Source organism: Lipophrys pholis (assembly GCF_963383615.2).
Source record: "Lipophrys pholis genome assembly, chromosome: 6".
NCBI classification, from domain to species: Eukaryota; Metazoa; Chordata; class Actinopteri; order Blenniiformes; family Blenniidae; genus Lipophrys; species Lipophrys pholis.
Window position 1 is genome coordinate 21,422,582 of NC_137629.1, and position 13,110 is coordinate 21,435,691.

At 43.2% G+C, this 13,110-nt stretch overlaps 1 protein-coding gene across 1 annotated transcript in view; it reads right to left on the bottom strand.

Moving 5' to 3' along the window:
* Nucleotides 1–4,384: 4,384 nt before the first annotated feature.
* The window catches only part of ctnna1 (catenin (cadherin-associated protein), alpha 1), a 79,400-nt gene continuing 70,674 nt past the window's right edge, over nt 4,385–13,110 (bottom strand). Inside the window, exons 17-18 of the mRNA XM_080465809.1 lie at nt 6,795–6,929; nt 4,385–6,010 (exon numbers count right to left, since the gene is read on the bottom strand). Of these exons, the coding sequence (XP_080321935.1) occupies nt 5,720–6,010; nt 6,795–6,929 (426 nt within the window). The 3' untranslated portion in view covers nt 4,385–5,719. The remainder of the gene's footprint in view (nt 6,011–6,794; nt 6,930–13,110) is intronic.

Consider the following 13,110-nt stretch of genomic DNA (forward strand, 5'->3'; position numbering starts at 1 on the left):
AGAAGGCTCCACATTTACATAGAAGGTCAGAACCGCAGCGCCTCGTCCTCCCGACGGGCAAGGCACCACTGTGAGACGGGAGGTTCTGGGACCCCGCAGTCCCATTACCATTACACATACTATTCGGTTAGTTCGACAATCACTGTACTTCTCAGATTATAAAAGCATGTGATTTACATTAAGTAGTGGCTTATATGTTGAAATATCAAATATAACGGAACATACTATCAGAGCTGTAAGGAACAAACTAACAAGCTATTTTAGGGAATCTGGTCTTTGTTCCCAACAGACAAAGAAATCCGGGTACGGAGAGCTTGAAACTTGACATGGAAGTAAATTAGTCAGACAAAGTTACTCTAATATTTGTATATTAAATCATTCAAAAACCACTTTTTATACCTGCGATTCTGTTAAAAGAAAAAAAAAAAGAAAAAAAGGCTTTATTCATCCTAAGTAGTGTGACAAGGTATTTTAGAAAAAAAAACAAAAGTAGAAAAAAAAAATGGTTCCTCACCATTTCAAAGGAAGCCATAAAGCCAGTTGATACGTTTGCTTAGTGAGTCACACACTGTTAAACAACGCTCTGCTGCATTTGTCTCAGTGGAATATTTTGCTTCCTCCGTTTTTCACTTGTCCTGAGCAGCGTGACTGAAAAGGTTTTGTTGTCGAGGCGAAGCGGCAACCTTAAACCTTCAAGTTTCCAGATATATGTGAAGAACATCGCGCAGCTTTTACAAGGATGCAGCCTTTTGGCTTGTCTCACATTAAGAATTATGCCGGTACGATCCATAAATACAAATATATACAAGCCCTTTTTTTTTTTTTTTTGTAAAAGAAAAGCCCCGCTGTAACATTTTGTGCTCCGTAAAGTTTCCAAATAAATTCAAAATGGACTTTAATTTGATGAGATTCTTTTAAAGGTCGCTTTTGGCTTTTTTCACATAAAGGTTTGGTGATATGATTCTGAGGCTGATTACCGTAACATTTCATCTTTCGTGACCTTGTGAAAATTGATTCCGGATGACAGCTGACATTATCATCTGAGTTACAGTCTAATAAAAGTTATGCCTAAAATCCTTTTTTTTTTTACTTTGGGAATACTAATGGACTTTTACTTATTGATAAAGTACATTTTACCATTTCAGCAGTCTGAGAGTGCCTGACACGGTTAGTTGACACACCGACGGAGGGGTTGAACCGTCGTCCTTGGAATCAGAATGGAACCTGAACCACATCCAGACACGTGAAGCCAGAACACTAGTTTCAGGGTGTAAATAATGACTCCGATACATCAGTTAAAACAACTAGATGTGGTGTTATCGAACTGAAATTCCCCGGCTCTGGGCCGCGTCTCGTCTTTGTACGGCGGAACATGAATAAGGTCGGGGTCTCCTGACAGTCGCAGCACAGAGGGGAGCTCTCCGTCAAACATGAACTACAAACACTCCCAACAGGGAACATTATTTATTCAACATGTCTGGAAAAGAAAGGTCTGGATTAGAGCAGCTCAGATTATACATCAACCGATGGAGCATTTTTTTTCTTTTTTCTTGAGCAGACATTTAGAGCCCCCAAATCCTCCCGCACCACGCCGAGGACAAAACATGAAGCAGACACCCGGCTAATTAGTTGATTTCAATAATCTGCTTCTGGGGCTCGTTTCGATTTTTATTCCGCTGCTTCTGGCTGCACCTCTAAGTGTAAATCACAGATGCAGACACTGCAGGCTCAGCCTCTCGTGCCCGGGACGAGACAGGACGGGACGGGACGGGACAGGACGGGACATCCAACACAAAATGCTGCCAGATGACATGTTAAATGTACCAGATGTAGCTCTCAAGCTACAGTGTGACATGAGTGCACACGGGCTTTCTGTGGCTCCACCTGCTCACATCAGCCTCGTTTCACAGTTTGTCCTGCGGCGACAGCAGAGGTGAGGCGTAAGAAGGTAGAAAACAACTCGTTAATGTACGTCTTTTCAGGTGTCCGCATCGATTCCTGATGTCTTCTTATTTTATTTTACTCCACAGGGAATTGATTTACTTCTTACAAAGGGGGCTTATATCACATTAGTTGATGAAATTACCACAAATGTCTTTAAAGAACCGTTGATGCTGCCGACGTATCCCAGACTACATGTCAGTTTTGTGATCAGGAACGTTTCCTTATTATTAAAGATGTGAAACGAGTACATAAATACACATAGAGCATGTTTATGTCTGAATAACTCTTATAGATCAGTTGATGTAAACTTGAGTCTGTACACACTATTTAATTCGACACTCCTGATTATACCCGACTTTTTAAACGTCCTCTTTATATTTCAGTGACTTCAAACAATCCACTCTAGAAAGTGAAAGTTTTAGATCATATTGATAGTCCCGAATAACTCTTCTTTTCTAATTTAGTGATAAAATTCGTGTCTGAAAATTGTGCATACATGCGTAAAATCCACTTGGCGATACCATGAAGTTTAGTTTGTGAAGCCGTGCTTAACTTGAAGTTTGAAGGGAAACTTTGAGGCAGGTCAGCCTCGAACTTTACTTTTCTGAGAAAAAGTGCATTAAAAGTGACCCTTGTCACACACTCAATCTCAGGGGGGAAAAAAATAAACTTTTATGTTTTATGCTTTCATTTTACTGGTAGGGCACAGCGGAGTTCAAACTCAGCTGGATGTGGCCCCCTGAACTAAAATGAGTTTGACACCTCTGCTGTAAATGAAAGACCATTTTCCCTTATTCTGACCGAGGAAGTAAACTTACCATGAGTGATGACTGCTTTCATGCTCACGGGGGGGGGGGGGGGGGGGGGGAGATAAAATCATTGAAATGCATCGTCAAGACTCTGACATGAGGAAGTGACAAACACAAACCTCATGTTTGCTGATATCGTTACATTCATGCCATGACTTGAAATGGGAACGGTGAGCGGCGGGGAAACACTTCCATTGTTCCATCATGGGAATGTTCACACGTTATTTCGAGGTGCTAAAGTTGCTGCAGTCACACCAGTAAACGGGCTTAATTAGCCGCTGCCGTTATGTGCTCGTAGCACTTCATTATCAAGTGAAACCGATATGGCGCGCAGCTAAATTAATTATATTAGTCATGATACAGTGTATATATATATATAGAGAGAGATACGCTTTTACTCTGCGGTCAGAGGTGGCGTTTCTGCCGTCATTTCACCTTCAAAGCTTGCGATTCACCAAGCGGCGTTACGTCTCCATGTTCCACCTGAACCTCTGCAGCCCGGAGGTCAAGACGGAGAGCAAACTCCTTCAGCGTCGAGACAATTCATCAACACATGAGAAGCGTGGCTTCCGTGTGACCTCGCCACCAATTGTGTGTTCTAGTTGGATAAAACCACCTCATTCTGCGCTTTAACACAGAAGTGGGTCACACAGGATGGTGTGACCTATAATCCTGCTCAGGGGGATTATTTTATTTTTTTTTAAGTCCTCCCTGAAGACATTTGTTATGTCCAACCACCGAGCATCAGGATGGGACGCAGCAGAAGATGAAGTAGGTGAAGGGGAGGCCTTTTCACTGCTTCCCATCTGGGATACCGTGTTAATAGGATGTAGGTCAGCCATGTTTGATTATCAGTGGGGGAACGTTTCAAACTGGATCGTGGTCTGCAGTGGGCCCGCAGGCTTTATTTTGGACACCTGTTATCAATGTATTCTTTAAACAGTCAATCTGCTACTGAGGCAGCGTCCTAGAAGTTTGACAGGTCGAAGGGAGATGAAAATATTCTCATTGCATCCAGTTCTTATTTAACATATTAATTTAAAGCGGATGTCGACGAGTTAAAGGGAAGACGCCCTCCCGAAGCAAAAGTCCGTAAACAACAATCATCGAGGAGCTGCCAGCCAGACCACGTTAAGAGTGACCTGCGTGTTTAAGACTATGAAAGGTGGATTTGTGTTCTCGGCGGTGGCTCAGACCGACTGATGAGTGATTACTGCAGCACTTTGGGGAAAAAACCACACACACAAACCAAACATGTTGCTTCACAGAGTCTTCTTCCACCGGTCCCTCGCTGCTGCTGCTGCTGCTGCTGCTTCACAGGTTGTTGTTCAGGATGCGGCGCCACAATAAAAATGCTTGTTGTTCAGAACGGCACTAATGTATTTTCCCTATACAGAGAAAATAACCCACAATAAAAGTGCAGCCTAATTATACATTTAACAGGAGCGTGGTGTATAAAACCCCCAGGTCTGCACTGAAAACTGCACGATATAGGAGGTGCATATAAAACACAGGAAGCCGTTATGTACTGCAGCACGCGGCGATTATACTGTGAATGAGTCTTCAGGGTTTAAACTAAAACATGCAAGTTGACTATGGATGTGGTGGAATGGCAAAACGACACACCAGAGCTCAAGCAGGACAGACGATGCTTTTTATTCTTTTTCATCTTTATTAAGATATAAAGCAAGCACATTAATATCAGAAATGTGTGCACTAATAAGTCAGCTCTCAATAACAAAAACAAAAAAATCCACTGCAAAGTAGTTTGATATCACTCAGGATTTAAATCCAAACAAAACGGCAAGATGAAAAAACCGACTCCACAAGTCCTGCTGCAGCTCACAGACGCTCAAACAACAGGAAGGTTTCAAAGCCTCGCTGGCGACCGCCACACCGCAGCACTCCACCCTGGAGGCTCCGCACCAGTAAAATAAAAACATAAGCATGCATCTTAAAGCTCTACGTCTGGAAGGTGGTTTCTAGGTTTTTATAAAGATTGTACATGACGTAAAGTCTCGATTAGTGTACAGGCTGAAAGACGAGGAGGGCAAAAGTCTTCAGCCAAAAGGAGGGAGACCGTATTGATCGCTCTGTTTGGAAACATTAGGAAAGTGGAGGCGTTTGGTCTCATTGACAGTTAATGAAGCTTGCCGGCTTTGGACAGGACTGACGCACGCTTCGCTCGCTCTTTGGCCCGCTGGGCTCACGCGAGCACGGCGAGCCGGGGGGCTAATTCACAAAGTTTGAAATTGGGTGCATGTGCACCATCGAGCGAATGCAGCTTTCATGGAGCCAAACAGGAATCTGCCACCTTTGGTTTGTCAACAGAACAAAAAAAAAAAAAAAAACACTTGCAATGGAAAAATCATAAAACGAGTACAAGTCAAAAGTCACACAGACACACACCGAGAATGTTTACGGTGGCGTGAAGGTATAAAAATGGAGGCACGTGGAGAAAAATCTCAACTTTGGTTCATTATGTCGGAACCAAAACACGTTTAAATGGGCCCGGCGAGCGCGGCATGTCCACATTAGCTAGTTATAATAAGGCAGCTGAACATTTGCATAGCTGATATTTGCAGTACAAAAGGTATCCTGCCAGGATCAATCATCATAGTGGGAAAGCCCCAGAGACCCACAGCTTCACTGGTTAGAACTAATAAATCAAAAAGCATCCTGGAATTAGTTCTCTTATCTAATAAAGCCACTCTTGTCTCTTACACAAAAGGGAGAAATATACATTTAAAAAAGACTTTGTCCAGTTGATTTCCCTCTAAATACCTTTACCAGAGGAGAGTCCATGTGAACGTGTAGAATAGAAGCGGTTGTGTAGGATTATATTGGGTCAAAGAGACAAGCTGTCAACAGAAAGATAGAAGAAATATGTTAAAACCTTTTTTTCTCTCTTTAACAACAACGAGCTGGATCTCTATATAAAGTGATAATCTGATTGCTGCGGCGCTCTAAATGCTATCCATGGCTTTGAACTCGCTCAGAGCCTGCACGGGGTTCACGTGCTTCTTGTGGGACGACCTCTTGACTCTGTTGGTCTGGCCGTCGTCCTGCTTCTCCCGCTTCACCAGCGGCTTCTTCTCGGGAGCTTTCATCCTCCAGGAGATGGCCGGCATGTTCAGGGACTCCATGTTTTTGCTCTTCTGGTACTTGGTGGAGGCCACGTAGGACGCCTTGACGGTGGACACCACCGTGTTCATCAGGTTCTTGGCGGCCTGAATGAGGGACATGGCGCTGTCCAGCTGCAGGCGTGAAGGAGACACGAGGAAGTGGGTCAGTGGAGTGAAAACCCCTGAGCTGCTTACTCTTAATTAGCTCCATCTTTCTTTCGGTTCTGCCCCTCTGACGTTTCCCAGCTTTTCATTGCATGTTTTTTTTTCTGACTATGACCGGAGTGTTTATTCTGGAGCTTTAACAACCCCCGCCTTGTCTGGCATACAAACATATGTGACAAATCTTAGAATACCTAAAAAGGTCACATTAATTTAATCTCCACACTGGAGTAGCCCCAGAGACACTGGTGACACTTGAGTGGAAGTGTTGGGACCATTTCTCATTTCAGCCGCACAGGAAGGAAGCAGGAACTCAATATTTCCCTCACACCGACACAGAGCATTATAATTAATTTCACCGGCCAGTAAGTAGTTAATTAATGCTTAAAGGGGGTCTGTAAACAGTGGCGGCCTGGCATGGTTTTATCACAGCGGGTAACGTGCTGGTAACACTGGCTGTTTCCAACACAGAGAAAGTCATTAATTCTCTTTTCTGTTTATTTGATTCAAAATATAAGCTGCAAATTGCAGTTCAGAGAATAAATCATTAATTAATCACGACCAACCACTGATGTCATTAAGTATTTTTAATTTATCTGTGAGACAGTAGATGGTAGAACTTTAGGAAGTAATCTACAAGCTCGATCTCGTTTAATTTTTCAATTTGGAAATGAAATGTCACATTTTGTTGAGGTTCGTCCTGATCACCATAAAGACTCTGGTGAGGCTGTTTTGAAAGTGAAGCTCAACTCACCCCGGAGACGACCAGCTCTCCTCCCAGGTTCTGAACTTCAGCCTTGACTTTGCTGCAGATGTTGAGCTGGTGGCAGTACAGGGCGATACGCTGCAGGTAGGCCAGCAGGTCCTGCTTACAGGTGGAGTCCGGGCACTAAAAAACAACACGTGTCCATTAGGAATGAAACGGCTCAGTTTCTGTTTGAAATACACTCAGTCAACATTCCATTGCATCAAAAAAGAACAAAAAAAAGCTGCAGGATGCGAAACAAGTTTTGTTTTGGGCTCCAGGAAACCGTAATGCTCCAGAGATTTGCCCATCTGAGGACAGGTCTGAAGTGTGCTTCTAATTAGATTTTCACAGCAAGTGAATAAACAAATGACCTTTCTGCTGAAGATGCAGAAATAAACTGCATCGAAAGGAACAATCCCTCTGCTGATTGTTTGGCCAGATGCTACAAATTCCATCTCAAAGTACAAACCCTTGTTTTTGACTAAAAGTTCACACTGTGCGTGGGAAATGTTATCTTTTACTTTCTACAATTCAAAAGAAGCAATCAAGAAAACACTGCAGTTGAGATGAACCAGTGACTCTAAGGACTCGTTTGCATGACAACGTTTCAAGTTTTTTTTTTTTTTTTACAGAAAAGTTTCACGTTTACACTGCGACATTTTGAAAACGATTCACAAACGTGACGTCGTTTTCATGTTGGGCCACTAGTGGTTGCTGTTGGCTTTTATACTGAGATGACACAGAAATGCACAGAGAACAATAAGGTATAAACATTAACAATGGCGAGCACACAGACATTTGTATGGTCAGACGATGAGGTCGGATTGCTATTGCAGGTGATTTAACCCCAAGTCCATCAAGTCCCAGGAGGATATGGACAGGGAGTCACGGCACTCTGGAAGCTGACATTGTGCGGGCCGCGTTCCGCCTTATGGCAAACTAAAGTGACAGAGTGGACATCATACATGAGCAAACGACTTACCAGCCACATTATTTAACAGTTTGCGCATCCCACAGTGGACGGGAAAACATTGACAAGGACTAGATTTTATACAACAGCTCAGAAAATTCCCTGTTTTGGATACAAGAATGCTCTTCTCTTTACAGGTTAGTTTTACCCTACTGATAACGTCTTATTGCAATAGTAAAGGAAAACTCAACTGCTGCACGAAATTCTACAGATGGGATGAAAAAAGTTCAGTTCATGACATTTGAAGTTCCATCCCAGTAGCAGCACCCTTAAATACGAGGGCAAATATTCATTTGTTTCCTGCTTGTGTCAAAATCACGACACATAAGAGTTTATTTGGCCTATAGCGCGATAGCTCCAGGTTCACAGCAATGTAAATGAGTGTATTTAACAGTAATTATGACAAGTATAAAGATTAAATGGTAACATCAGTTGCAATACCATGAAATGCAAAGTCTGTGATGCAAACACAGCGTGCCGATACTGCTCCGAGTCTAATGTACACATCTGTTTACGATCATGGGCAGGTTTCTGAATGTAATGGTACCTGCTTGCAGGTGGGACAGAAAATTTAATTTTGTCACTCGCCGGCACAACTCAATCTGAATGTGTGTGTGTACTCCTCGGGAGGCAGAGATCCCCCACTCTATCAGGATCAGCTAGTAGCAGTGTGACAGGTAAGGTAGACACCCACATGAGAGACGTGCTCGGAGCCAAAATGACAAACACACGCCCACCACCTGTTAGATTGCCAACCCATCTTCACGAGGTTAAGCGTGATCAAGTCGCGCTGAATGCAAATTCAATTCAGAGGCAAACACTGCCGTCAATCAAGCGGCAGCGGTAATAATCTTGTGTGAAGTCTATCTGGAAACAAAATGCTTGATTGAAACAGTGCGCAGCGAGCACACAAAGTAATGTTTGCAAAAGCTTCGCTCCGTCTGTCACTAATCTGCGGTCTTAGAACAAAGAAAGTTGGGAGACTCCTCCAGCCGAGGTGTTAAAGCAATGACCTCGAGTATGAAGGTGCAAATTAACTGCCCGGGGTCAGAAAAACATTCAGACAGGCTTCAGTAAATACAATTAATTGTGACAGAGAGCATGTGATGGATAAAAAAGGCTTACGATGTGTGGCCAAACAATTTAGGCATCATAGATTCAATACTAAGCTGAGAAAGCCTCAGTTTTGTTCCCAACAAGGCAGAACAATATTGTCAAAAGTCTGCAAGCAACATGAAATAATATACTGGAGCCACGAAAAATCCATCAACTTCAAGAAAGCCAATAAATTATCATAAAGCCCACTTGAAAGTGGCCCGATGTGAAGAGCTCCACAAAAATGCATCTCATTTAGCATTGCCAATCTTTTTGAATTATTTCATCTCGTCATAATTAGACTCGGGCTGTACCTTGGAAAAACCATTTCCATCCGCTTTCCTGGTTTGCTCAACAAGCCCCTTGCCAGCATTGTAATTAGGCCACAGCATTCTTCTTAGCTGCTCATCAAATGAAGGCTGTAAACACTCTGTTGGGGCTCTGAGGCTTTACGTCAAATCATTGCAGTGACCTATGGAACAAATTGTGTGTCAACAATGATCAGCAGACTGGCTCTGTAACAAATAATCAGCGGCTGGCAGCCTTTCACATCACCTTCCGAGCTAATTCTGTCATAAAGGAGAGGAGGGCTGCGCGTATGAATAGGGAGATCAAGAGAAAATGCAGGCTTAAATACAGACTTGGAGAATTTGCAGGTGCTTGGCTGTCTGAAGGAGGAGTCCTTTGGCAGCTGTTGATTCTGTGCGCAGGGAAAAGGTGAGAGGGAGGTAATAGCAGCCAATCTTTTAATTGATGGAATCTCGGCAGGACTGTGCTGGAGAGGTCAGCACTATGGAAAAAAAATTATCAAAATCTCCAGATACAACAAAGAGACAATTAGTGGGGCTCTTAATTGTTTATTACTACATTAGTGCATTAATGAGAAACAAGAGGGTGACCAAGAAAAAAAACTTTACTTGGTTTTCCTCCACCACGGGAGGAAAAGAGACATGAGACTGGGATGCCAGTGATTTTTGGACACTTCAAATAGATGAGGACTTCTGATGCATCTAATCCTGCTGAGTGCATCAGTGTCCATCGTGGGAGTACAGAGAGCTCTAGTGGATATGGTGGACCGTTTCCCAGACATACAGCCACACATGCATGCATTTACCCAGCAGCCCGGCTGGCACAGCTGCACATTCATACACCCTACTCATCTGGGTAATGGATTCATGGAAACAAAAAACGCAAACATTCACCTACATATATGAATTAAATGATGTCACAAAAAGCACTATATCGTTCTGTAGGCGCCCCATGAAAATTTCATTTCAAATGTCTTTCTCACCACCACTATTCATTTCTGATTACCAGAAAGACCGGCTAAATAGAGAGGCATGAGATGTAAGGATTGACAATCTATTAAAAGGAAGGTATGCAGGAGGAGAAGAGGGGAAAGAGAGCTGGAGGGGAAGATCATCATACAGGAGAGGACTAATGCATGGCTGTTAGAGCAGAGAAAGTGGGGGAGGGAGGAAGGTTAAAAAGGAGGGGAAAGAACCAGAGAAAAATAAGTAGGAGTAAAAGACAAGGATGAAGAGAGAGCTGGGGGGGAGGGGGCAATGCGGAGGAGTAAATAAGGGGGAGAAATCCAACTGGGGAAAAGGAACGCAGACAAGAGGATCCGACTGTAGTTGGGAGGGAAGTCAGGGAGCAAGGGAGAGGATGAGTGTGTGTCTGTGTGTGCGCACAGATGCACACATGCAATAGCAAAGACCTGGGATGAGGCTGAATGCAGCAGCCATGCTAATGAAGGCTTGGGGAAGTATTCAGACGGCTGAGAGCAGGGCACTGTGAAAGCATCACTTGTGCTCATACTCAGCTCAGCTGCTGGCTTCACTCAGCACTCAGGAAACTCTGCAAGGCTGCTCCGACTGTGACATGTGAATACATAAGTCGCACAGGGGAGGAGACAAAAACACCTTGGATTGTTTTAGTAATGCAAATAGAAGCCTGTGCGTGATTAGACACAGGCAGCAGCCTCAATGTGAGCGCCGTTTCAAAGGGCTTAGCACAAATACCTCCACAGACTGCACTCTCTCTGCTACTTGAGGATTTCCACAAACTCGTGCATTAAAGGGCAAGTCGGATTTCACCCAGGAGCATTTGGGGTGTCCAACACTTACAGGTATGAGTCAATAATAATACAAATAAATCACATGTGTTTCTGTCTGATCTGTGCGCCATTGTATCTGCAGGCTGTGCAAATTCCACAACTCAGCAGTCAAGTTGAAAACCTAACCTCAGTATTTAAACAATTCATTTCCGTTTCACAAGACAAAGTCTGCTCTAGCGTGAAAAAGACTTGGTGACCTCAAATGTTAGAACACATCACTGCCTTCTTTTTGTGTCTGGTCTGAGTGCTGCTGTAAAACCTTCTCTCAAACTCAGTTCAAATCGCCTCTTTGCTTTTATTGCAGGCTGTGTGGTCTGTTACGGACCAGGACAGGTAACCTTGCTTGGTCAGCTACTATTCAGAGAGCAGAAGTAGGAAGAGGTGCACTCGAGACTTCATCACGCAAGTCTGGAGATCTCTTCCAGGCAAAGTAATAGAAAAGGTGAGTCACCATCTTTCAGAGGTGCGCAGCACAAGCAGAAATGTCAACAACTGTTGTTCAGCTGTTCTTGCAGCTGTATCATCTGTTGCTTTTAAGAACCTTTCTTAGTAAATTAAAGGTGAAACAAAAGGTAAAGTCAGATCAGAGTGCAATGATTACTGTTGCAATTTGCCAATTCAATCTCAGTAAGAATGCCTTGCATGACTTTTAGCAAGCTGCATATTTATGAGGACTTCACTTGGGAAGTGACTGAGAAGCTCTTCCTTTATTTGCATTCCCTAACAATTAAGCTGCTGCCCTACAGGGGCTTGGTAGCAGAGAGAAAAGAATTCCACAGTGCACCAGTGGTGGGGGGAGAAAAATGAGGCATTAAGAATGACAGTGCAAGATGTTGAACTAAACTATCTCACTGTGCTTTGTGCCGAGGAACAATCGAGGAGAGGAAGGATGATTGGGATGGTCAGGTTGCATCATTGCAAATGCCATGCAGTTCCACCGAATTTCATTATGCGGAGCAGGGACAGAGGCAGAGCCATACGGCTCTGACCTTTGAGGGCGAATCACCCACAGGAAACGGCAATTTCCAATATTTACAGACGGGACAGCATTCTAATGTGTCACTGTCTGCAACCTGTTGGGAAGTGGCACCAGGCTCTGGACCTGAGGAGTGTTTTATCATATGTTTGCTTTTCATTCACTGTCCGTCACGACAGAATTTACATAACCGCTGCCCTCAGATCCAAGGAAGATGATTTTGAGGGGTTTTTTCCCCACTGTATTTAATGGAATGCCTAGTTGCTGTATCTTTGTGTACTCCTCACAGCTGCGCAAAATGTAGGAACAACCTAAATGTCATTCAGAGCATTGCGATGATCTCTTATTCTATTAAATATATTTATTAGTCTTATAAATTTAGACAAAGGCTAACAACGACAAGTACAGTAAGCAAATAAAATGGTCAAACGACTGATAAGCGCCGTTTCCAAGCTATAAATCTCCTCATTTCATGGCATACCGACAGCACAATTTGTTTTCCTGCCACAGTTAAGAGACGTAAAACACAAAAACTTTCATTCAGGTGAGCGTGTCTTTGCGGGTTTGTGAATGGATTCTAGAAGCTTAAAGGGAAGAAAAGAAATCCGACACCTCAGAGCAGCAAGCAAGCTCCTCCAAGCAGCTTTTGAGCCTGTGACATATACAGCTGTATACAAAGGTTCGGCCACCCCTGGGCAAAATGCTATTCTGTTGATTTTTGAAGTGAAAATAAGTAAATCCAAGCCCCGCAGCAGTGAGACATGAAAAAGTTATTTCACCGTCACACTTCACTTGAAAACGGACAAAATGTGCCACTTTACAAACTTTTGCTCACAAGTGTAAAACGTGTAGCAGAAGTGAGGATCGGAGAAAGAAGGGGAAAAGAATACAAGCAAAAGTAGTGGTGGAGAGTTGTGGGTAATTAACTAAGCTTTTTTGTGAGAAACGACCTTTATGACGAACAGCCACTTTTATTCAATTAAACTTTATTTATATAGCCCAACAAATCCACAGCCGTTTATTCACCATGACACTTAAAAACTGCCAGAAGTTGCAAGAATGCAAAAAATATACACGATATATGGCGTGAACAAACTGCACAGACAAACAATGTACAGTACGCTGAACCCTTAACACCTCATGTTCAGTGTTTGGGTAAAGA